Below are 25602 nucleotides of genomic sequence, written 5' to 3'. Positions count from 1 at the left end.
ACCATACCTTCATTTCTTTGGAATGATATTTACAATTTAGCAAAAAAAAGAAAACAAAGCGATACGACGTCAATAATAATGCCATTGGCTCCTCCTCCTCCTCCTCCTAACTTGAACAAGATTCAAGATTCTTGTAATGCAGACCAAGAGAGTGCAGTGGATGAACCACCGGGCAGCAAGAGTCTTAAGCTGAGAGAAACAGGGTTTAAGCCATACAAGAGATGTTCAATGGAAGCAGCCAAAGAGAGCCAAGTTGGAAACGCAAACAATCATCAAAGTGATGAAAAGGTCTGCTGCAAGAGGCTTCGCCTTGAAGGAGAAGCTTCAACATAACCAACAGACTTTTTTGAGGTAATTAATTTGCTTCTTCAATCTCTCTGAACATTTCTTAGGTCATGTCAATTCCTGTACCATATTACTCCATCTCCACCTCTTGTCCCTTGTCTCTGTCTGTGTCTGCCACTTCTGGTCTCTGGTGTTATTGTTAATTAACCATTAACCAATGGTATGTCTTTTTTTTTTTTTTTTTTTGAATTCTGGTTATTTTTGAAATCATAAACACAGTTTAGAATGATAAATGACTTTTGCGTTTTGTCTTTGGTCTTTGGTGTCTTCAGTACTGGGTCCATGCACAACATTTTTATATTACAAGCTCTCTCAGTTCAGGGGAATAAGACCCATCTGTGAAGCTGATTCAAATCAATTAATTTAATTTACTATAAAAGATTTGAATATACTACAAAATGAACATGCCTGTGTGTATACAGAAAATCTCATTTGGTTTTTAACTTAATAAAATAAACGACACACCATACAACCAAGTGACCAAATGCCACCAAAGTCAGGAATAAGTTTCTATTGAGAAGCTGAAGAAGAAGAGAAGCCGCAGAATCTGTAGCCTTCTTAACACTCGGCATCGGCTCTCCCACACATTCATCAGTCCATCCTCTATCGCTTGTATTCACTCTAATTACCCCAAAGGCAAACCTCTTTGCATGCGCCGGTCCCCTTCCTTTATATAATATGGTTTCCATTATAGATTGGTCTATGAAATTAAAAGCCGGTTTTCACCAATCTATAATGGAAACCATATTATATAAAGGTTTGGTCGAACTAAAATTAGCAACGGGTCAATTAATTTCTCTAGTAAGTTTAGAGCATTTAATAGGGGTTGTGAAAGAAGATGTGGTGATGACACCTAAGCATAGTAAGCAATGTTACAACTTAAAGAAAGCTCCTCAATTAAAATATAGGAGATATATGAAGCTGTATTTGAAGGTATGAGAGTGTAGATGTTCTGCAAAAAGAGAACCTCTCACCTTCCCCACTAAATGGAGTTTTCCTTTTTTTTGTTTTTGATAGGGGAAGTTGAGTTTTAGATAAAATATAATCTGGAAACCACAAAACTGAAAAGCAATAATGCATGAATTTAAGGCCACAGTAAGTTATGAGATAACTTCAACAAAAACACACTAGAACATAAGATAATCTGCAATGTCGGACGACCAGAAGAAAACCCTAGATTTAACAAAACTGAAAAGAAATTATGCATGAATTTTAAGGTCACAGGAAGTTGTGAATTCTCTTGGCTGATGTCAAAGTGTTCGATAGAAGCATGTCTGATTCCAGTAGTCCGTCGCCACCAACATCAGTTATGAAAGCTGATGCAACTTCGCAAGCCTCCTCATAGCAAATGTCTCCGACCCATCGAAAGCCACCAGGAGCATTTCGGTCCTGCAGTTCATAGTATATATGAATGTCTCATAATTGTGACTTAAATCAATATGAGTGCATTTTCGACGAAAAAAGCTTACTCGAACAAAACTAATCCCAACATCGACGATGACTGCTCCCGGTTTTATCCAGCTTCCTCTGACCATGTTTGGTTTACCAACGGCAGAGATTATGATGTCAGCTTGTCTTGTAATGTCTTGAGGGTTCTTGGTTTTTGAATGGATAATGGTAACAGTTGCATCTTCTCTCTATAGCCATACACAAAATAATCAAAAAGACCATCCAAAACTATCATTTCAAAAGGACAATAATATTACCTGCAGTAATAGAGCAGCTGGCATACCAAAAGTGTTACTCCTGCCGATAACAACAGCTCTCTTTCCTTTGATCTCAATGTTGTTCCGGTGTAACAGCTCGATGCATGCTTTTGGAGTCTGTGGAAGGAAAAAGGGTTCTCTTCCGCGCATAGCAAGCAGTCCAATATTTAATGGATGAAATCCCTTGATGTCTTTCTCTATACTAACCGCATTTAATATCTTGTGCTCATCCATATGCTGCGGTATACATATAATTAAAACCCATATCACTATACTTCTCTACTAATGTGAATGGTCGAGAGAGCAATATATACCGTTGGTAGAGGCAACTCAACAAGGATGCCATGGACACAAGGATCATCGTTGAAGCTTGAGACACATTCCAACGTCTTCTCTTCTGTCGTATCTTCGGCTAGATGAACTTCAAATGATCTGATGCCAACAAATCCACAAGCTGCCCAGTAAGGTGTGGAGAGTTTTGTGTCCCCAACATGGAGTACTGCTAATCCAGGAACCATGCCAATTGATTCCTTCATTCTTGAGACTTCCGTTCTGATCTCATGTAAGATGTCTACTGCAACCTTCTGTTTATCAATTACCATAGCTGCATCAGCTGAACATAAAAGGAAAATCTTATTAGGATAATTGAAATTCGTGCTAATTAAAAAGAAAAGTGTTAAAAGTTCTTACAAGAGGAGCCATGGGCGGACACAGCTGTCCTTAAGCAGAGATGGCGGATGCATCGGCGGGGGATGATGGCTCCTTTTTGGATGAGAACCGACGGCGTGAAGGAGGTACAACCCATCAACGATCTCATGATATTGGCTTCCATCAGCTTTAGGGTTTAACAAAAACAATAAAATAGAACTTTTCCATATATTATCTCCAATTTATAAAAGGCACCAATTTCTTAGCTTCTAAAAAAGCTGCCACATCAACTAAAATATATCACAACCAATCAAATTGCCATATCATCTTAATTAAACATGTTATCTTACTTGGGCAAAATCAGTCAAATCTCAATTACACTATTTTCCCCAACGCCGCCAAACACTGCAATTTATAGAATGGCTTACAGGCAAGGTAGGTTGGCTTTCTGTCTTTGTTTGCGAGGCAAGGTAGGTTCTGAATAATTAGCTATATTATATTATCTTGTGTCGCAAGCAACACCCTAAAGGAAACCTTCACTGAAACCAACCATATGCGTCGAGCCCATGGCTGTTTCTGTTCAGCCATCCTCTGTACAAGCTGTTGCAGAGGTAGTAGCACCAGCAGCGAAACCAAAGGAAGGACCAAGCCGATGTACTACTTGCAACAAACGGGTTGGTTTGACTCGATTCAAATGTCGCTGTGGTGACCTCTTCTGATCTTTCAAGTACCATGTTGCTGCACAAGAAGCTATATCTAAAGCAAACGAGGTTGTGAAGGCAGATCCCATGTGTTGGTGACACTGTTGTGACACCAGTAAAGGCAGGACAAACATGTGATGATGAAGTTGATGTAGCGAGATGTAAACTTAGAATAGCGAGATGTAAGGGATCTGAGATAAAGAAATACAAGACTGGTGATTGTGGTGCATCAGTTTCAGTTGAGGTGCCACTTAGTGAGTTGTTTCACAAGGAGTTAGCGATGAGGACAAGTGAGCATTTGAGAGACAAGAGAGGCCAGCGAAGGATGATGATGATGAGAATCATATGGAACGATCCTCTGTCTGATCTATCTCAGCTCAAGGTAAGCAAACCTTTTCGTCTTACTAGCATCTGAATCAACCAACAAAACACATTTAAACCACTGAATTCTCCATTTTGGTGTACTCGCTATGCAGAAGAATCTTCCTTCAGCACAGGGATCAGGACCAACCAAGTCAACAGGTGCTGCATCAGGTTGGGCAGCTTTCTAATCACACGGGAAATCTAAGGTCTTGGACTCGTCCAGCTTCATCTTCTTGTGACTTGAGAGCAAGAGACATTAGAGGCAGAGACGCTAGATACCGAGACAAACAGCAATATGAGTTTTTTACATTTATAATGTTCCAAATGCTTAAGCTAATTGTGTATAAACCTTATGATCTGAAAAGAATTAGAAGAAAACAATGTCACGTATTAATCTTTTGCTCTTCTGCATAATCTAGTGACTTGTAACGTTACCATGAAGATCAAACATAAAATCATACCAAAACAAGCCATCTTATTTATCATAGAACTCCACGAGTGCATTCACTTTACCATGAAGATCAAATGTACAATGAAATCATAAAATCCAGGCAAATTATATACAACACTGTAACCCTAAAAAGTAAAACCATAGAAAAGTGAAATCGTTTGAGTCATTCATCACCAAAAAGAATCTTTTCCAGCTGGTTTAAGGCCAAGGTTGCCATGTGTAGTTCGATGATACATTCTTGCTCCTTCATCAAGATTCTTCCGTAGTGATTTGTAAGATCATCATCCTCGAAAACTTCGACCGTGTTCTTCTCCATCTCTGATCTCAACTTACGAACTTCTTCCAAATCTGTGGCTGCCTTGCGCACGCGTCTCGTGAACTGACCTAACTTGCTGACTATAGGACCATGATCTTCGCTAGTAGCACTTACGAGCAAGCTTTTCTTCTTCTTTCCGATCAGAACATCACGTGGAAGCGAGACAGAGAAGACGCTCTGCTTCTTGCATTGAGAGGAGGAGGGAAAGGATACGATTCGATAGTTTACGGGAGTGATGATTGCATAATGATTGAGGAGTTAGATGATGATGATTCTCTCTCTCTCTCTCTCTCTGTTAGATTGGTTAAAGAAGAAGAAGACGTAACCGCTTTTATAACGGTTTATTTCGCTCAAAAAGCAAACAAGAGAAATTGTTTTAAAAAGATCTAAAATTCAGAAAATATTATTTTAAAAACTGAAAACTCCATATAAACTAAAATATTTGTTTAAAATTTTATAAACTATAAGAAACCTATAAAGTTGTAATTAATTAAAAGAAACTATCAAAATTTAGAAATTACAAATGTAAACATTTCAATATGAAAATTAAGAAGATTTTCTCAAAAATTTAAATTTAAAAATAAGTGATAAAATTATTTTCGCATATATACTTAAAGATATTGATGATGCCAATGGAAATTTTGAATAAAATATATATTTTCACATTTTGAAGTTTTCATTGTAATTTTATATTTTTAATGATTTTCTAGTTTTTATTTTTATAATTGATAATATTTAGAAATTTTTGCATTTTGATGTCTTACATTTTTACCTCTTTTTTTTTGGGCAAATCATACTTGAAACTAGGAAACAACATAGCGTTCAATACTCATCCACAAGCTGGAGAGTTAGATAATGAGAATAGCGCTGACTTAGCAATTGAATCAGCCAAAGTATTACCCAATCGAGGGATAAAATGAAAAGAGATACTACTAAAGGAGACTAATAGAGAGTGAATATCAAAAAGAATTCCTTGAATCCACACATGGTTCTTCTTGGTAGACAGAAGGGTGATGAGACTTTTGGAGTCTGAGAACACTCTAAGGGAGTCAACACCACGTGTAACTGCAGATTGAACTGCAGCCTTTAACGCCAGGGCCTCAGCTACGAGGGCTGAGGGGACAGATCGGTGGTATGAAGAGAAGTTTCCTGCTGGTGCGTCTGTGTAGTCTCGAAAGTGCCAACCCATACCACATCTTCCAGTCTTTGAGTCCCAATCCACCAGTTCTCCCTTTTGGCGAGTTCATATCTCCTTAGTCCGATTGAGTGATTCTTCCCTATCCTAGGGTTCTTCATTTTCTATGGTCGTCGTATATTTCGGGAGTGTTTATGAAGTTTTGGTTGTTGGGTCCTTGAAATGGTTCCTCAGAGTTCTAGGAGGAAGTGGTTTAGCGGCGATCTGGCCGAGGATATTCCCACCAAGCAACTGTCAAAGATGCTCTACCAGATAATCTCTTGTACTTATTAATCTCTTGCTAGTGGATTGGAAGGTTAGTTACTTGTTTTAATGTTTGTAGTATTAGTTGTTTTTTTATGTTGTCTCGTTGTGGATTATAGTGTCCGAAGATATTTTTGTTTTCTTCCGGTTTAGCTGACCATGGAAAGATCTTGTATATGTTGGTGTTGTATGGAACTGATCTTTGTTTTCAATAAAACTAGGAGTTTTCCTGCGCCATGCGCATATATAAAATATTTAAAAATGTTATATATAAATAAAATTTTCTATTTTTATATTTTAGTTTTATTAGTTTAAAAAATAAAACCATAATGTAATTTTTTTTAGTTTTATTTATTCAAGTTTACTTTGACCTTTTAATTTTGCATTATTTAACTTTTGATAAAAATAATTGAAATTTATAAAGTTACTTTATTATATTATTATTTATTTAATTACCATTTTTAAATATGTCTATTTGTAAATATATAAATTATTTCTAATAATATATACATTAAATAAAAATAACTTATATACGTTGATAAAATATATTTTAAACTACACTTATTTTAATAGTAAAAATATGATTCATATATTGATGTAAAATTTTAATATTCGTAATTATTATTTATATATAAAAACATATTATTTTAATTGATATAGAAAAGTTATTAGGTATCATAAAATCTTACCAAAATGAATATTTACTGAGAAAAAATATTTTTGATATAAAATTTATTAGTTATTACTATATTATGAAACTTTTCCAAAAATATAAATCCGTGTATAGAAAATCATTATTATTATATTTAAGAAATCTTACCAAAAACATAAATCTAAATATAGTAAATTTACATGTCACAATTAGATTTATGTCATGTCATATTGTTTTTAAGTCATGTCATTATTTTTTTGTGAAAGTTAATGTATTGATGATACATATACAAATTACTTCTAAAATATAGTTCAGGGGATTTGTTGACGAAGAATAAAAAAAAAGAGACTCACTTGAGATGTATGTAATATGTATTAAAAAAAACAAATCAAACCAAACAAACCAAAAGAAAAATCCAAATCCCTAAACCATTGGAATGCAAGGAGGGAGGTAATCAAATTAAAACGGGAAAATGTAGATAATATCTGTAAACCGGGAAGGTAAAAGAAACTGAGAAACCGGTTAAGATAAATAAAGGAGAGGCACTGAGATCCCATATAGCCCGACCCGAATCAATCCCCTCTTTCGTTCTTCTTCTTCAAAGATCATCTTCCTCTCTCGATTGCTTTGCTTGGCTCTTAATCAAAAATCAAATCTTTTTCATCTTCTTCTGCTGGGTTTTCAATTGCGATTTCTGGGTTTGTCTCAATTTCGAGCCTTTCCCCCCTTTTAATTGGTTGCAAAATCAAAATGGAGTGGGACAGCGATTCCGATCTTAGCGGCGGAGATGAGGTGGCTGATGATGGATGGTTCGGCGGAGACAGCGGACCGGTTCCGTTTCCGGAGATTAGTCTTCCTGGAACGACGCCGTGTGGGTTCGTGGTCAGCGACGCTCTAGAGCCGGACCAACCTATCATCTACGTCAACACCGTCTTCGAGATTGTTACTGGGTATAGGGCTGAGGAAGTTATTGGTAGAAACTGGTGAGCTTACTTTCCTTCAGTTTTGCTACTAGACAGAGCTTTGTTGTGTGTCTGTCAATGTCTTTTAGCTGCTTTAGAGAAGACTCTGAGCTTTGTCTACTTTTTACTAGACAGAACTTTGTTCTTGTCTGAATTTTTGTTTAGGAACGCCAATTACTAGAGAGAGCTTTCATTACTATGGTTCGTATGGTTCTTGTTGAGGATCTTGAATAATTTCTTTTGGACTCAGAAGTTGGTTAATTATAGAGGAAAAAAAGCTATAAAGTGAGGAGGATACATGTAACTTATAATGTTTTCAGTATCGTCTGATTAACGCCAACTATATAGTTTGTGTGTCCTGATGATGCATTGAGCTTTGTCTTTGTGATGTGTTTATTTCTTTTGCATTATTTAACTTAAGTTACATGTATTATATGTATATAATTTGATCATTGTTCTATAGCTTGTGTGGGATCATTCAGTCAAGTACTGTATCTGTTAAGTTGTTAGTATGTATACGATGTTACTATGGAAAAAATATAAATTTCTACTCATCATTATGGTTCTTGTGGAGGAGCTTGAATTTTATATGATTAGGCTTGTTGAGATGTTACTAGAGAGCTTGTTGAGATGTTACTGGAGAGCTTGCCTTCTTCTTTACCATGAATTAGAGAATCTTTTGGTATGAATAACGATGTTACGAGATAGCTTGTTGGGAGCTTGAACATATCGGGAACAAGTCGAAATCATGTAACTGGAAGTTGGCTATATAGGAACAAATCTATCAATTGAGGACTGAGGAGGATATTAATGTTTTCAGTATTGTCTGATCAACGCCAACTACATAGTTTATGTCTCATGTCTTTGTGATATGTTTTCTTTCTTTTGAATTATTGACTGTTGTTATTTTGATCTTTGTTATATTGCTTGTGAGCGATCGTTAGCTCAAGTACTGTATCTGTTACGTTGTTAGTTCCCTTCTGATATGTTTCTTCTTCTTTTGGCAGCCGGTTCTTGCAGTGTAGAGGTCCATATGCTAAAAGAAGGCATCCCTCTGTAGATTCCACAGTTGTGTCAAAAATGCGACAGTGTCTAGAAAAAGGCATCGAGTTTCAGGGAGAGTTACTCAACTTCAGGAAAAACGGGTCTCCTTTGATGAACAAGCTGCGTCTAGTCCCCATCCGTGAAGAAGACGAGATCACTCATTTCATAGGCGTTCTCTCCTTCACAGACGCAGAAATTGATCTCGGCCCCTTTCCAGACTTGTCTACAAAACCAATTCCAAGAAGATCTCGCTCATTTGCCTCTGCTTCACCAATCGGAGATCGCAACGTCTCTCGTGGACTAGGTGGTATATTTGATCTGAGCGATGAGGTAATAGCTCTCAAGATATTGTCAAAGCTGACTCCCCCTGACATTGCATCGGTCGGTTGCGTGTGTCGGCGGCTAAATGAGTTGACAAAGAACGATGACGTGTGGAGAATGGTTTGTCAAAACACGTGGGGCACCGAAGCCACACGTGTTCTCGAGAGTGTTCCCGGTGCAAAGAGGATCGGTTGGGGGAGACTGGCTCGAGAGTTCACAACGCATGAAGTAACTGCGTGGAGGAAGTTTTCGTTTGGAGGTACCGTCGAGCCTTCCCGGTGTAACTTCAGCGCTTGTGCGGTTGGGAATAGGATTGTTATCTTCGGCGGGGAAGGTGTGAACATGCAACCGATGAATGATACGTTTGTGTTGGATCTTGGGTCAACTACTCCTGAGTGGAAATCTGTTTTGGTTAGCTCTCCTCCTCCTGGTCGCTGGGGTCATACGCTCTCTTGTGTCAACGGCTCTCGTCTAGTAGTCTTTGGAGGTTACGGGAGCCATGGATTACTCAACGATGTCTTCATGTTAGACCTTGATGCAGACCCTCCTACATGGAGAGAAGTATCCGGTTTAGCCCCTCCAATACCAAGATCATGGCATAGCTCGTGCACACTTGATGGAACCAAGCTGATTGTATCTGGTGGTTGTGCTGATTCAGGAGCTTTGCTGAACGATACGTTCTTGCTTGATTTGTCAATGGATACACCAACTTGGAGGGAGATACCTGTTCCATGGTCTCCTCCATCTCGCCTTGGACATACCTTAACCGTGTACGGTGACCGGAAGATCCTTATGTTCGGTGGTCTTGCAAAATCCGGAACTTTGAGATTCCGGTCTAACGATGTCTACACGATGGATCTTAGCGAGGATGAACCGTGCTGGAGACCTGTGATTGGGTATGGATCTAGCCTTCCTGGAGGCATGGCAGCTCCACCACCGAGGCTAGATCATGTGGCGGTTAGCCTTCCAGGTGGTAGAGTCTTGATATTTGGCGGTTCGGTTGCAGGGCTTGACTCTGCTTCTCAGCTTTATATTCTTGATCCTACGGAGGAGACTCCGGCGTGGAGGATACTGAGTGTTAAGGGATGTCCACCGCAGATTGCGTGGGGGCACACCACTTGTGTGGTGGGAGGGACTAGGTTGGTCATCTTAGGTGGTCAAACAGGAGAAGAGTGGATGCTAAATGAAGCTCATGAATTGTTGTTAGCTACCTCTAGTACTACATCGTCAAGACATGAAGAGAAGAGGGTCTTCTAGGTGTTTTTTTTTTTCAGAATGAAAACTCAAATGTTTCTTAGTTGCTCTGTACATGGTGAGCTTGTGAGTTTGAGACGTCCCATGTGTTTGTTAATATTTTGATTTAATGGTATTTGTATATGCAAAATTTACGAATTTGATTTGTATATTCCTTTTGTAGTAAAATTTTGTAGGTGACCTGATGAGCCAAAACCAAACTTGAAAACTAATATAATAAATGAATTCCTTTTAATTTAATTTTTTTTTAATTCTAGTTCCCTTCAATATATTAAAATTAGCTCAACATGCAATTGGTAACAAAAAAAAATGACATGGTTAGTATATATCCATATCATAAACACATTGATAACGTCCAGACCTGGTTGCAGCAAGAACCTTTAGTAATCATTGTACAACTCCATCAGAAACGGAATGGTTTACTTTTGAGAACCGTATCATAAACGCAATTGTTATCAAATTCCTTGGCCAAAACTTCTGTTGAGTTTCTGACCACATCATGATATAATAAATTACGTCGGAACAAAGTAGCTAATGCATATGGAGATTGATGTCTTCCTCAACGAGAGCAAGATGTATTCATTGCTATAATCTATACTGTATGAATGATCCCTTCATCACTTTCAAGACTTTTGATACAATCCATTTTCTTATGTTCAAATTTCCCACAAAACCAACAACACATGTAATGTTGTTTCTTGTTTCGTCTGACATGGTTGTTGATATAACGTTCAATCACTCTCTTAATGTTAAATGCACAACCATACTTTAAGACCTTTTGTCTGGTTTTGATATCCGCGTATTGATTAACCACTGTTGACATGTCAACAACTTCAAGCCTCATAACATTGTCTTGTTGCGCTTAATGATAACCTAATGCAAAAGGAAATCATGGGACATAAAACATCATAACCAACTCTAACCATGATCATATATCACAACCTACAAAGAGAAATGATCACACCATGAGTGACAAAACCAAGCATCCCATCCCATAAACTAAAGCGGCAAAAAAAAAAAAAATTAAAATAGAAATTGAACTAGTGCTGAAAGAATAACTGCAACACTATCAACAAAAAGACCTATGCCACCCTATGTCACCATGTACCTCTATTTTCACCGTCACCAGGTCCATAGCCTATAGTATTACACCATTTGCATCATAGAAACCAAATCTCCAGACCAAAACTGAAACTTCACTTGTTTTTTTTGTTCATTTGAAATATTTTTGATCAAAGGTGGAATACAAAGTCATAATACGAGCTGGTGGAATACAAGATTTCCTCAGGAACAAAAACCTAAAAGAGATAGTCTAACACCTCTGTAATGTTAACATCATTTGCATAATGGAATCCAATTTTCTAGTCAAACACAGAAATTTCACCGTTTATATTTTTATTTAATAAAGGTAGAAGTTTTTGGCAAAGTACTAAATTTAAATTTTAACATTGCCAGTGTAAAATTTTCATATAATTTGAACAGATTTAAAGCAAACAGTAGATAAATAAAACAGATTAAACATTAAGTTTGGTTTTTGGATCATCCGGTCACCTACAAAATTGTACTACACAAGAAGGAATATACAAATAAAATTCGTAATGTTGAATATACAAATACCATTAAATCAAAATACTAACAAAACATGGACGTCACAAACTCACCACCATGTACAGAGCAACTAAGAACCATCCGAGTTTCCATTTCTAGAAGAGCCTCTTCTCTCCATGTCTTGAGGAGGTGATTTTAGTACTAGAGTTGGCTAACAACAGCTCATGAGCTTCATTTAGCATCCACTCTTCACCTGTCTGCCCACCAAAGACAACCAACCTAGTTCCTCCCACCACACATGTTGTATGTCCCCACGCAAACTGTGGTGAGCTTCCCTTAACATTCAACACTCTCCAAGCCGGTTTCTCCTCCGTTGGATCAAGAAGATAAAGCTGAGAAGCCGAGTCAAGCCCTGCAACCGAACCACCAAAGATCAAGATTTGACCACCCGGAAGACTAATCGCCACATGATCCAGCCTCGGAGCTGCCACGCCTCCAGGAAGGCTAGTTCCATACCCAACCAAGGGTCTCCAGCACGGCTCATTCTCACTAAGATTCATCGTGTACGCATCATTAGACCGGAACCTCCTCGAACCATACTCCGCAAGACCACCAAACATAAGGATCTTCCTGTCACCGTAGACTGTTAAGGTATGTCCGAGGCGAGATGGAGGAGACCATGGAACTCTTATCTCCCTCCACGTCGGTATATCCATAGACAAGTCAAGCAAGAACGTATCGTTGAGCAAAGCTCCTGAATCAGCACAGCCACCAGAAACAATAAGCTTAGTTCCATCGAGCGTACACGAGCTATGCCATGATCTTGGTATTGGAGGAGCTAAACCGGATACTTCTCTCCATGTAGGAGGGTCTGCATCAAGGTCTAGCAAGAAGACATCGTTGAGTAACCCATGGCTCCCGTAACCTCCAAAGACTACTAAACGAGAGCCGTTGACACAAGAGAGCGTATGACCCCAGCGACCAGGAGGAGGAGAGCTAACCAGAACAGATTTCCACTCAGGACTAGTGGAGCCAAGGTCCAACACGAACGTATCATTCATCGGTTGCATGTTCACACCTTCGCCGCCGAAGATAACGATCTTGTTCCCAACAGCACAAGTGCTGAAGTTACACCGAGAAGGCTGAACAATACCTCCAACGGAGAACTTCCTCCAAGCAGTTGCTTCGTGTGTGGTAAACTCTCGAGCTAGTCTCACCCAACCGATCCTCTTCGCACCGGGAGCAGTCTCAAGAACACGTGTAGCTTCACTCCCCCACGTGTTTTGGCAGACCATTCTCCACACATCATCGTTCTTCGTCAACTCATTAAACCGCCGACACACGCAACCAACAGACGCGATATCACGCGGAGTCAACCGAGACAAGATCCTGTAAGCCATGACCTCATCGCTCAGCTCGAATATCCCACACAGCCCACGAGAGACGTTACGCTCTCCAACCGGTGAAGCAGAGGTGAAGGAGGGATCTCGCTTTCTTGTGATCTCTTTTGCAGGAGACGGTGCGAGTTTTGCGTCTGTGAAGAAGAGAACACCTATGATGTGAGTGATCTCGTCGTCTTCACGGATAGGGACTAGGCGCAGCTTGTTCATCAAAGGAGAGCCATCTTTGCGAAAGTTGAGTAACTCCCCTTGAAACTCAATGCCTTTTTCTAGACATCTTCGCATCTTGGAGACAACTGTGGAATCTACTGAGGGGTGTCGCCTTTTAGCATATGGACCTCTACACTGCAAGAACCGGCTGCCACAAAACAAGAAACAAAACTCAGATGCAACGAACAAAGATTACGCATATATAGACATGAATTACAACATACTAAGACCAATACGCATTTGATTATATAACACATTATCATGTCAAAATGATATTAGAAGTTCAGTAACGCATAAAAAAGAAAACAGCACAAAGAGACACAAACTATATAGCTGGCGTTCCTAAACATTAATTCAGACAAAACTCTAAAAAAATTCAGACAAAACAAACATTGAATTCAAACATACTAAGACCACAACGCATTGATTGTATAGTATAACACATTATTATGACATGGTTAAAGGAAAATATTAATAGTTCAGTAACGCATAAAAAATTAAAACATCAAAAAGACAAAGTCTTCCCTAAAAGACAGAACACACAACCTATGTAGTTGGAGTTCAGACAAACTTTTCAAAAAAAAAAAAAAATCAGACAGAACAAAGCTCTGTCTGGTAACACACAAGGGCAAAAGAGAAGGAAAGCTCACCAGTTTTTACCAATAACTTCGTCAGCGCGATAGCCAGTGATAATCTCGAAGACGGTGTTGACGTAAATGATAGGGTGGTTAGGGTCAAGAGCGTCGCTGACCACGAACCCAAACGTCGCCGTTTTAGGTTGACTACTCAACGGAAACGGAATCGGTCCGTTATCTCCGCCGCTGAGATCGAAATCGCTATCCCACTCCATCTGATTTTTCATACAGGACATGGCCTTTGAAACACAGAAGAAGAGTAGAAGAAGATATTTTCGATTTTTTTGAATTTTGATATTTTCGATTTTTAATTTAAGAGGCAAGCAAGCGAGCGAACGAACCAATAGAGAGAAAGAGAGGGATGAGATATTTGTAGAGGATAATAATATCTTAAGATATTTCTATATATTCGGTCGGTTGATGATGATGACTCACACTGCCTCTTCTTTTTTCCTTCATCTTAACCGGTTCCTCAGTTGACTACCTTCCTGGTTTGTAGAAATTATCTTCCCGATTAATATTTTGAGTAAAATGAACCGACCGAATTTAAATATCTTCCGACCATCAATCTTTTTGTTTCTTTTGAACCACTTCTTTCGACCATCAATCAAATTCGGAAATTGACACTATTATTGTCTTGCAATAATTGGTTGGATCACCTAAACCACCCGTATGGTATTGAACCGGCTTATTGTACCGGTTTTGCTACATAACCAGCCAACTTAGCAACCGGCTGACCGATTGGTGTTGTCGATTTACAAGAGAAATCACGCCTGCAATTAAACCATGACGAAGGACGATAGAGAAACCTAAGAAAAGAGCAAGCATTGCGAGTCTGTTGTGACTCTGAGTTTGGTTTCAATTCGGTTAATTCAGTTTCGAAATATTTTTATCGAAATAATTAATGGATGGTTCATGTCGAAATCAACCTTTTTTTTGGTTTCCTGACTCAAATTTAACTAAAATTTAGATAAATTCATATCAATTCAGATATTTTGGTTATTCAATTTTTTTTATTTAAAAATGGTACAATGTGGTGTTATTTGATATAACATTTTTATAATGATATATTTTAAAATCAAGTAATATGTTAAACCAATTGGTTTTGTTAATCAAATGAAAATATGGCAAATCCTATATTGAAAATATGTCATTATAAAAATATACATACAACATACTGGTTTACGCTATATAAAAAAAACATACTGGTTTACGTAAAATGTATTTATAATGTCGATAATCAGAATTTGAAAATATTGTTGATACCTACCGCAACCAAAAAAAATTATATATTTGGAGTTTTCATTTTTGAAATTATGGATATGTATTTTTTAAAAGGAATTATAGATATGTATCAATGTAATCAACGGTGATGCGCTCCCAGACCTTTAAATGACCTTGTGAGACTTCAGCTTGTTGTATTCATGCAATAGTAACCGATCCTTGGTGAGGACCGGACCACCCAAACTAAGTCACATATTTAAAAGAAAATCACGACGGCGAAGATCCGCATGTATTTGACGACTGCAGTACCCAAATTCTTGGCAACTTCTATGTGAACATCCTGCAACGACGAAACAAAGTCAGTAGCACCTCCATGAGGTCGAGTCATATCTGGTAATGGAGCAAGATCCCGAGGACCAGAATGAACATGTCCATAGACAACATGAAATGGACTAAAACATGTGTTTCTGTTCGTGGTGTGGTTGTAAGCAAACTCAGCTTGATACTAGTAAGATTTCCATGATCGTATATTATCACCAACTAATGATCGAAGCATATTACCGAGAGAGCGATTAACGACCTCTGTTTGTCCATCAGACTGTGTATGATAAGTTGTACTCATATTCAAACTTATATTGGGAATTTTTCACAAACGACATCTTATGTAAAAAAAATATATTTATCATATTTATCTTCTAGGATTAAAATGTAAAACTAAAATGTTAATAGATATATATAGAATGTAAAAATAATATTTATTTCACTCATCATCTTTCTATATATATATATATACTCGTAATTTTACATTAATTTTTTAATTTAGTATCTAATGTTAATGTTTTGAATTTTTTTTTAATATTTAAAATTTTGATATTATAAAACTTATTTTAATATTTTATTTTATAAATATTTTATTATTATTGTTTTTATATTATATCGCGAGTTAATTCATTTAACTCATGATCTAAATGATCTAAGTTTGAGTTTACATATTGAAGCTTATATAATAAATTAGCTTAGTTAACTCAGGAAAAATCTAAGCTCAGTATGAGTTGAGCCCAATGAATTAGCTAGGCCTGGGCATTCGGATCCTCGGGTCGGGTTCGGGTGGTTGCGGGTCCGGGTTTTTCGGGTCTAAGAGTTTAGGACCCGATAGGATAATTCGAAATTCTCGGTTCGGGGTCGGTTCGGGTCTTCTCGGGTCCGGGTCAGGTCTTAGAGCATCTCCAACCCCACTGCAAAAAAAAACTGCAAAATGGAGTGGAAAATGCAGTCATGAACAAACAAAAAAGGCATTACTGCATATATAGAGTAATGTCTTTTTTGTTTGTTCATGACTGCATTTTTCACTCCATTTTGCAGTTTTTTTTTGCAGTGGGATTGGAGATGCTCTTAGATAGTTGGACTCAATAGGGTAATTAGAGTTTGTTGATTTGGTTCGGTTACTGATCGGGTTCGGTTCGGGTCAAGTCGGGTCCAACCCAAAAAAATACTTAAAACACACAGAAAATATCTGAAAATATTTAAATACTCAAAAATATGAGAAATTTTATCTAAAATCTGATCCAAAGACATGAAAAATATCCAAAATTTTATCTGATTATCCCAATTATATATTTGAAAATCTAAATTTTTATCCGAAACCCAAAGCCATACTCAAAAACTAAAATTTGAAACTTAAAAAATACCCATAATACCAAAAGTAAACTGAAAAATCCACATATACCTAATATATACTAGAAGTTTTGGGTTTTTGGGTACCCCACTCGGGTCTCGGGTTCAGGTCGGTTTCGGGTCGGGTCTTCGGTCCGGGTAAAATGCCCCGGCGTTGAATTACCCATAAGGTTGAGATTGTATGCATATGGCCCAACTCATCTTCAGCCCAATAACCAAATTCTGTACAAAAAGGAAAACGTTAAATGGTTTCCTTATTTTTCATGTGTCGGTTAATTAAATTATTAATACAATTAGGAAAAGGAAAGCTAAAAGCATGATTAACCCGGGGTTCTTAGGATGAGGTTCTTATCGGAAGTTAAGAAACTGTTTCTTAACTTTTAACTAAAAAAGTTAAGAACCGGTTCTTAAATAAGGACTTTAAGAACCGGTTCTTAGGTTTTTTAGTTAAAAGTTAAGAAACAGTTTCTTAGCTTCCGTTAAGAATCCCACTCTAAAAACCCCGGGTTAATCATGTTCTAAGGTCGGTGGTTGGAACTATAAATAGAGGAGGTGTTCAAGCTTTATTATCATCCAATAACGAAGACGATAAGAGAGCGAGAGAGAAAGAGCAAGAGCAATATTAAACGAGCTGTGTTTAGATATTAAACTTGTGATCTCTGTCTAATCTAGAGCCGCTCTTTCTCATCATTGCCATGGACAAGATATCCGCCATCAAAACTGAAGCAGCAGCTCCTGCTGTGAATAAGCAAAAGAACAACTCGATTGAGAAGGAACGATCTGATACGAAGGAGATCATAAAAGTATTGGCTGATCGTCTTCAGAAGATGGAAGAAAAGATGGATTTGTTGATCTCATTGATCAATTCAAACAATGAAGCTTCTGTATCTGTTAAAACTCGCTCTGTAAAAGCTGAGAGAGAGAGCTATGAGGAGCCTTGTAAGAAAAAAGCTAAAATAGATGCCAAGACTCAAACGAAGGAGAGCACTAGTGATGATTCTAGTGAGGAATCTGATGAAAATAAGAATGATAGCCGTTTCTTTAGTGCTCGTGGTGGCCGCGGTCGTGGTCGTGGTCGTCGTGGTCTTTATGCAGGTGGTCCTTTTGCTGGTGGTCGTTGTGGCGGTGATGGTTTCTGTGGCAAATGTTGAGGTGTTTGCATCTGATGAAGAGACCTTTTGCTATCTTCAGCGATTAGGAGTGGAAAACTTTTCTTAGAAGACAAGGAAGAAGCAAGCTCTTTGGTTTAATGCAAACCTTTACAACATTTCGTCGACAAATTCTCTAGGATAGACTTAAAATTTTTTTTTGTCACAAATATAAATTTTAAAAATAAAAATGACCAAAATAAACTTAAATATTTTATTAAAAGAAAAGAAATCAATATACATCCCTGGGGTTAATTAATCTAGACATTAAAATTTAAAGTTAAGGGGGTGAAGTTAAGGGTGAGGTTTATGATTTAGGGTTTAGGGTTTAGGGTTTAGAGTTTAGAGTTAAGGAGTGAGATTTTGGAGATAAGATTTCAAATTAAAAAAAAAAAATTTAAAATTTTCAAAATAAAAAATAAAAAATGTTATTTTGGCAATTTTAGTGTTTGAAATCTATTTTTGTGACAAAAACTTAAAAATGTGTATTTGAGAGAATTGCCCCACGTTTCATTTTGTTTTTTTTATCGAAACAGTTCGTTTTTTTTTCTTTATAAAAAAAAGTAACGTAGACCAAAATATGCGTTAGCCTTTAGCCCTTTACAATACACTAGGGTCGGTGTCCGCGCTTCGCGCGGATTACATGTTTAATAAAAGTCAGCTCAATTAAAATTTGGAGTTTTTAAGTTTTTGAAAGGGAAAGCTAAGTTTTGTTTATTTTATAATGGGAAGATGTTGGAAGCGGTGATCAATTTTTTTTAAAAAAACAACAGTAAGTTTGAATTAAAGTATTAAATTAATATATCAATACTAATAATATTTTAATTCAAAAATGAATTTATAAATTCAAAAAACCTCCAACAACGTATACGAATCAGTATGCAGCTAATATTACAGTTGCTTTAATTAAATTAATATCAGCATGGACATAAACCAATCCATGCATGCATTAGGTTCTTAAGTACGTATACGTATGTAAAATGCATGCTGATCAAACAATTTTAATAAGTTAGGAATGAAAACCAAACAACTTTAATATGATAATGCTGATCATTCTTAAACTTCATAACAAAGCTATGAATAAAAACCAAATAACTCAAATAAGAAAACCAAACCATAACGTGTTTCCAATCCTAAACTGTCTTAGCAAGAAGCAAAAACAAAATGATTAAAGAGAGATAAGTAGACTATTATTAGAGAATCATCCTGACTGGACAGTCTGTACCAGCCACTAATAGAGTGACCATTCTGCATGTGATCTAGCCACTACACTTGGTACGCTTTGCTTTCTTCTGGTCGTCAATAGCTGAAGCACCACCACCACTACTCTCAGCCAACTCTGTGTTCTCCACTTCAGTTCCTGGTGGCGTCTTGAGTGGGGGATTCTTTGTTGGTAACTCTGCTGGTGAGACTATCTTGGTAGCGGTCAAGGACAGTCGGGTAGAAGTGAAGTTGTAGTGAGCCACCTTGATCCTGAATTTCTTTGTCTGGCCTATTGTATCAATGAAACACTGTGGCAGTGGAACTTCAAGCTCAGCCGCATCTCCACCATTTTCCTAATATAACAGAATACATTTATCAACTTGGTAGACTCTCTGATTAAAATAAGTGTCAAGATTATGGAAATTATCATTTATCATCAGAACAACAATTACATGAACATAAGCATCGATCAACTCTGTTGCTTTCCTGCCTGTGAGATCTTTCCCAGCATCTCCGAGAATGATGAACGTGCACTGCTCATCATTATCATAGACAGACAGCTCCACCCGATAGCTGGTTAAAAACCAAATGATTAGTATATACATTGTCGCTTGAAAACATATTTGAGAGGAGAAACTTACTTGGCTACTGCAGTAGCATTTTCATTCCCGCATTTTGGACAAAGCAATGTTGTCGGCCCACGGTTTAACTTGGTCTGGCAATCCTTGCAATCCTTGCAAGCAATGTAATACCACTCAGTGCCAAGCTTGACATCATCAATTGTGGCAATGCAGTCAAAGTAGGCAACCTGAAATCACATCCTAAGCGTTGTCAGCAACTACATTGAGAAAAGTGTTTGATTGTAATAACGGAATGGGATTACCTGAGCAGGCTGACGCTTGAGGAAGGCGGCAATCTCACCTATTGTGAGAGTCTCAGCTTTGACCACCTCAACGGGGTTCACCAAAGAAGTTACAGAAGGGTTCGTGGTCAACCTTGCAAAGAATTTTAAATCAGGCGATCATCAAAGGTGTTAAACACATAATAGTCTAAACTATAGATTGTTTCTAAAAAAATAAAATACTAACCATGCCAAGTATTCATTGGTGGGGTCAACCTCTTCATCCAAAAACACTCTTGAAGAGGACATTGAACTTAGGCACAATTTCCCTGTCAATATAGAAACAGTTAGTGGTAGGTTTATCTAACTGAGTGTGAGTGATGAGGAATTCTTATATTGAGTGTGAGAGATTACCACCGAGCCTCTTAGGATTGACCGTTGTGACCAATAGAACAGTTGGAGTGGCTGCACTTGCGTCAAACTTGAGGCGGAAACTTTCAGCGGCCTCGTCCCATAGATAGACGTTCATCACTGGACCGCTGCAGTTAACAAAGAGTAGATGTTTAATTTAAGTAAGAATCATAAATTAGAAAATGATATTTCTGTATTGGTTGAACTACAACAGCTTACTCTTTAAGCTGCAAATGGACCATCACTTTCCGAGAAGCTGAGTCATCATTGGTGCACAAAACCTGACGCTGATGGAGAGCCTGGCCATCAACCAGCTTAAGGTGGCCAACAACATCTACAACAAACAGTTACACGCAATACAAAGTTAACCGATTGGAATGGTTAAACATGATAAGAAAATATTTAAACCGTACCGTGAAGATCCCCTCTGAGATCGCAGTTGGCTTCAAATTCCGAAAAGGAACGGACCCTGAAGCGCTCTGTCAAAATGCCTTCAATGTCTTCTTCATCCTTTGACAGGGCAGAAGCGTGTGAGATGCAAATTATCAGCCTCTGATCAGCAACATGGTACATCACCTTGCTGTTGGATGCATAGAAGTTTGTCAGTGTGTAGATGCTCCCACGCTGGAGCTCTTTCTCATACTGGTTGCGACAATTCTGGCCGATGAACCCCTGAGCCAAAGTACCCTACAGAACAGAGATACAATATCGAGTCAGTTGAAAGCGTTCAACTAAAATTATAAGGGTTCAAATATTTATCCGATCTCTATCAAAGCACTCTCAAGTGAATAATGAAAGAGAAAAACCAATCAAAGATAAGCTAATATATAATAAAAGATAAGCTAAACCAAGTGTTTTTTCAGAGTGATTAAAATTATTAAGCGTTTAAAGCAACAGAAACAAATCTCTCTAATCAATCAAAGATACGCTAATATAATTCAAACGAATCAATCAATTTTTTTTCTCGAAAAGAGGCCAAGGAAAACCAATGAAAGAGACGGTAATATAATTCAAACGAATCAATCAAGTTTTTATTTTAATCAATCAAGTTTTTTATGAATCAATCAAGTTTTTATTTTAATCAATCAAATTTTTGTTTTCCAACATACGCTAACATCTCAACCTAATGTTCGATAATATAATGAAAAATGAAGACATACCTCTGCATTGATCATAAGCATCTCGATCCCAAGAAGGATCCCTGGTCCTCCTTTGACATTCTTGCGAGCTTCCCAGAAATGAAGAAGCCTAAACTTCAAGGTGGAATCGTCTGGCCCTGGTGAAACATGTCGGAAGAGGAGAGGAGGAGAAGCTTTGCCGGTGCGGATCGCAGTCGTTTTCGCCGTTTTCGCCATGATGAGGGTATGTATTTTACGATCTGAGGTACGGGTATGGATTTTACGATCTGAGGTAAGGGTATAAATAGGGATCTAGATATCATCAAGACGGAGAGCGGATGTGGAAGGTCTGTAGAGATCTTGAATGGAGGATTTATGAGAGCACATTGAAGTACCAGAACTCTCATCGGAGGCGTTATGGGGGATGAGTTGGGGGAGAGGAAGAGAATCGAGAAAGAGATCGAGACGGCGCTTAGGATTAGGGACGATGATTTCAGAGAAAGGGGCGATATAACCCGAACCGTAAGAGCGTCTCTGGATTGGTCTGGGAGTTGGGCTTAATGGGCTGTGACAAAATCCGTATCAAGAGAGGCTGCGAGATGAGGCTATGGACTGGGCCGCGAAGATTTCGTTTTTTTTAATTGCAAGCCCACTTCGTGATGACCTGGCATATTGGTTGGTCCTGAATATTTGTGCACATGTGGATAGGCTTAGGAAGCAAGGATTTAGCTCCTTTTATATAGTAGGATTCCATGCGATAGATAACACCAGATCATCTGCTTCATCATCAGATCAACTGTTTTAATTACGTAGAGGAAGCTTTTGAAAAGAGGGATAATGATTTCATAAGCATCACAGAAAGATAGAGAATGGATTGGAAAAGAATCTTATCATATTTAGAGATGAACAAATTTATTTTATATTTGTCTGGAATAAAAAAAATAAGAAAAAATAGAAAAGAAAAATTATTCTTTATAAATGTTAAATTTTTTTAAGAATATTAAAAAATTCATTGTTCCTCTTCGTTCCTTGTTCATGTATAAATCACAAGCACACGTACTTGTTCCATTATTCATAGCTTCAGAAATATCTTTAAGCAACGACCGGACTTCTTTACTCAGTTAACATTGGCAAAGCCTTCTGTTTGTGCAATAACTCTGATTCTACTGTAGTATATGATAGTGCATCAGCATTATCCACTCCGTTTAGCACTCGAGATAGATGTTGTCAAAGGGTTAATAGCGTTCTAAAATTTGACAAGAGCAATATATAAACAGACATTAGGTTTTTTAAATGGGACAAGAGTTTGTAAATCTTAGTTTATCATCTATAAACCCCATCTTGGCCCCCATTCACATGTATTAAGGCCTTGGGTTCCACAAGTATATCCTCACGTCCCCATCTTGGTGTGTGTTTTCTTGAAGAGTTTTTTATTTTGTTATGAGAGTTACCTAAATCAGAAGTAATCACAGTTTCAAGGCAACCTCAGAATCGAAGTAGTATGTTACCATATACTAAAGGCTCGGAAACATGATGGTGTCTAAAATTTTTTTGTCACTCTTTTTTTTTTAAAGAAGAAAGATATAGCTTAACACCGCATCGCAGAGAGGACTGACCTATGTATTTTCCAGTATTTTGTCATCGGTAATGACTAATGACAGTCTAAAGGAAATGGAGAAGAGAACAAATTACCTATGTAACACTCTCAAACCCAATGCTAAGATGATAAATCTACGCTATCAAACCTATGTATATTGGACAATCATATGCAAGGCCGGCCCTGAGATTTGGGTGTCTGTAGACAATTTAGCAAAGATTTAAATAAAAAAAACTGTTTTTTATAAATTTGGTGGTCTATATCTATATAATCTTTTTCAAAAAAAAAAATTGGGGTAGAAACCAATGTTTCATTTAAAGAAGGTTAAATGGCAGAAATTCTCAAGAAAAGCATCAGGACTTACATGGTACTAGGTAGAAATAGTAAACATTCCAAAATAAAATAAAAGGGTTTATGATCATAGTTCAGCATATATTGGAGAATTTGGGTAGCACATATATATCTAATGAACAACGCGTGAGGTGAATACAAACACACTTTGATGCGCCAGAGAGCAAAAACTCAGTAGCAATTAGGCTGAATGGAATGGGGAAAGGTTTGATTTGGGTGAATAAGAAGGTGTTGGTCGATATTGGATGTTGTTTTTATTGCCTTTAAAAAGCCTACGCAAGTAGAGTATCATAAACCTAGGTCTTTCTTGAAGCCCAAGAATAATCTTCTGGTTATATTTGAGGAAGAGCTAAATGTGAAGCCAAAGCTTATCGACTTTGTCATCATCAACAGAGACACTGTGTTTTCTTACATTGGAGAAAACTACCCTCCTAGTGTCCGACACTGGACCAAGAAAAATGACAAAATCCAAGCATTCACTGATGATGTTTTCTCACAGCTTTTCTCAAAAAAAAAAAAATGTTTTTCTCACGGCTGATCTCAAGTGTTCCGGTACTAAAAAGACAGCCGCGGTGGAATTTGCTAGCTTCAGAAACCCAAATGAGACTTGTTGAAATTTCACCCTTGGATCTTGTAATGCTCCGGCCTCTAAGCAAGTCATCGAGAAGGTAACAATTTGAATCTTCGTTTTCTTTTTTTATAACTAATATTACTTGCAGTCGAAGTAATGCAAATTCATCTCGCATAAAAAAATCATCCCGGTTATGAGAAGATGATTCACATGTTTTCCTAAATTTTCAACACTATTATTTGTGAAGTGATTTTTCGGATTAGAGCGGTTAAAGTCGTTAATACTGTTAATAAATTGTTAAATCTATTAATATATAATTAACATAAATTAAAAACAAAATTCCTTGATTTAATATATAACTAACCATCAGTTAAAAACGAAATTCATTGATTTGATAATTATCATTATCTAAAAGTATTTTATATTGTCTTATATAGTCATTATTAACCTTAATGAATAATTATATTATTTAATATATAATTAACCACAAAATAAAAATGGATTTTGTTAATTTGATGATTATCATTATATAAAAATAGTTTATATTGTATTATATAAATTTTATAATATATAATTTAAAAGGGCTAATGGATAATCTTTGACTAAAACTATGTTTACCATCAATATTATTATATAATAATGATAGATAAAATTCCCATCGTTTGATATACTCAATCATATTATTCTTTTGCTATTATACATAATTATTAATAATATAATCTATAAATCAAGTTACATATGCTATTATTTTATAATATGTAATTTATCTTCAGATTAAGCACCCTAATATATTTATATTAAATTATAAATATAGGCATATTTTACTGATTTTGAATTAATAATATATTTATTAATAAAAATTAGTAACATTTTTGTGGTCGCATTGCGGACAAAACACCTAATTATATAATAAATATGTAAATATTTTATAACATATATAAAGATAAGATACAGTTAATTGTCAAAGACAAATTAATCTCAAAAAGACTATAATTCACTAACTAACTAAAATAACACCTTTTTCATCTTTTCTCTTCTTATCTTTTCTATCATTTTTCTAAAAAAACAATTTTTCTTTTTTCTTTGGTTATTTTACGAATAATCCCAAAAAATTCTCAAAAATTTATCTGACTTATATTTTAAAACTTTAAATACTTTTATTGTATTTTATACCTATGGAGGTGATTAAATGTCCGGCCCGCGAGAACTTGAGGGCCGAACTGACACAACATAACTAGCAAGGACAACACGTGATATGCTTTGTCCCTCCCGACAGATTTTTTTTTGTGTGGAACCAAGTGGCAAACCTACACCACATCTCACTTATCATTAGAGACTTTCTTCTTCTAATTACTTCTATAACTCTTTTGATTACCTCTACCTTTTTTTAACCACTTTTGATTACTTCTTCTAGTTGCATTTGCATCTGTTACTTGCATTTTTCCTAAAAAGGTAAAAATAAGTTTTTAG

At 36.9% G+C, this 25602-nt stretch overlaps 3 protein-coding genes and 1 long non-coding RNA gene across 4 annotated transcripts; 1 reads left to right on the top strand and 3 right to left on the bottom strand.

The window, feature by feature from the left end:
* Positions 1–59: 59 nt before the first annotated feature.
* On the bottom strand, positions 60–3861 carry LOC106435337 (bifunctional protein FolD 4, chloroplastic-like). The gene is made up of 5 exons (XM_013876213.3): positions 2742–3861; positions 2366–2664; positions 2052–2288; positions 1815–1982; positions 60–1734 (listed from the first exon to the last, which is right to left on the bottom strand). The coding sequence occupies exons 1-5, from the start codon at positions 2881–2883 to the stop codon at positions 1564–1566; spliced, it is 1017 nt and encodes a 338-aa protein (XP_013731667.3). The 5' UTR covers positions 2884–3861; the 3' UTR covers positions 60–1563.
* A 3299-nt stretch (positions 3862–7160) lies between these two features.
* Positions 7161–10381, top strand: LOC106435341 (adagio protein 2). Its single transcript, XM_013876215.3, has 2 exons — positions 7161–7603; positions 8590–10381. Exons 1-2 carry the CDS (start codon positions 7371–7373, stop codon positions 10202–10204), a joined length of 1848 nt encoding a protein of 615 aa, XP_013731669.1. The 5' UTR covers positions 7161–7370; the 3' UTR covers positions 10205–10381.
* Positions 10382–11702: 1321 nt separating this feature from the next.
* LOC106435340 (adagio protein 2-like) lies at positions 11703–14367 on the bottom strand. Its single transcript, XM_048761864.1, has 2 exons — positions 14010–14367; positions 11703–13507 (listed from the first exon to the last, which is right to left on the bottom strand). Exons 1-2 carry the CDS (start codon positions 14228–14230, stop codon positions 11905–11907), a joined length of 1824 nt encoding a protein of 607 aa, XP_048617821.1. The 5' UTR covers positions 14231–14367; the 3' UTR covers positions 11703–11904.
* Positions 14368–18540: 4173 nt separating this feature from the next.
* Positions 18541–25584, bottom strand: LOC125589949. The gene is made up of 4 exons (XR_007326121.1): positions 20715–25584; positions 20499–20623; positions 20127–20413; positions 18541–20051 (listed from the first exon to the last, which is right to left on the bottom strand). It is a non-coding gene; the product is annotated as an uncharacterized LOC125589949 (long non-coding RNA).
* Between the last annotated feature and the right edge of the window lie 18 nt (positions 25585–25602).

This window comes from Brassica napus, chromosome C7, assembly GCF_020379485.1.
Source record: "Brassica napus cultivar Da-Ae chromosome C7, Da-Ae, whole genome shotgun sequence".
Classification (NCBI taxonomy): domain Eukaryota; kingdom Viridiplantae; phylum Streptophyta; class Magnoliopsida; order Brassicales; family Brassicaceae; genus Brassica; species Brassica napus.
The sequence above is the reverse complement of the archived record's forward strand: the minus strand, read 5'-3'. Positions and strand labels throughout refer to the sequence as shown.

What these genes read in the sequence shown, in the direction of transcription:
- LOC106435337 (XM_013876213.3), bottom strand. Translation starts at nt 2,883, where the DNA reads ATGGAAGCCAATATCATGAGATCGTTGATGGGTTGTACCTCCTTCACG. An exon ending in TTGAGTTGCCTCTACCAACG is followed by an intron (nt 2,289 to 2,365) that starts GTATATATTGCT and finishes TGTATACCGCAG; the next exon opens with CATATGGATGAGCACAAGAT. An exon ending in TTGGGATTAGTTTTGTTCGA is followed by an intron (nt 1,735 to 1,814) that starts GTAAGCTTTTTT and finishes TATGAACTGCAG; the next exon opens with GACCGAAATGCTCCTGGTGG.
- LOC106435340 (XM_048761864.1), bottom strand. Translation starts at nt 14,230, where the DNA reads ATGTCCTGTATGAAAAATCAGATGGAGTGGGATAGCGATTTCGATCTC. An exon ending in GAAGTTATTGGTAAAAACTG is followed by an intron (nt 13,508 to 14,009) that starts GTGAGCTTTCCT and finishes GTTTTGTGGCAG; the next exon opens with CCGGTTCTTGCAGTGTAGAG.
- LOC106435341 (XM_013876215.3), top strand. Translation starts at nt 7,371, where the DNA reads ATGGAGTGGGACAGCGATTCCGATCTTAGCGGCGGAGATGAGGTGGCT. An exon ending in GAAGTTATTGGTAGAAACTG is followed by an intron (nt 7,604 to 8,589) that starts GTGAGCTTACTT and finishes TTCTTTTGGCAG; the next exon opens with CCGGTTCTTGCAGTGTAGAG.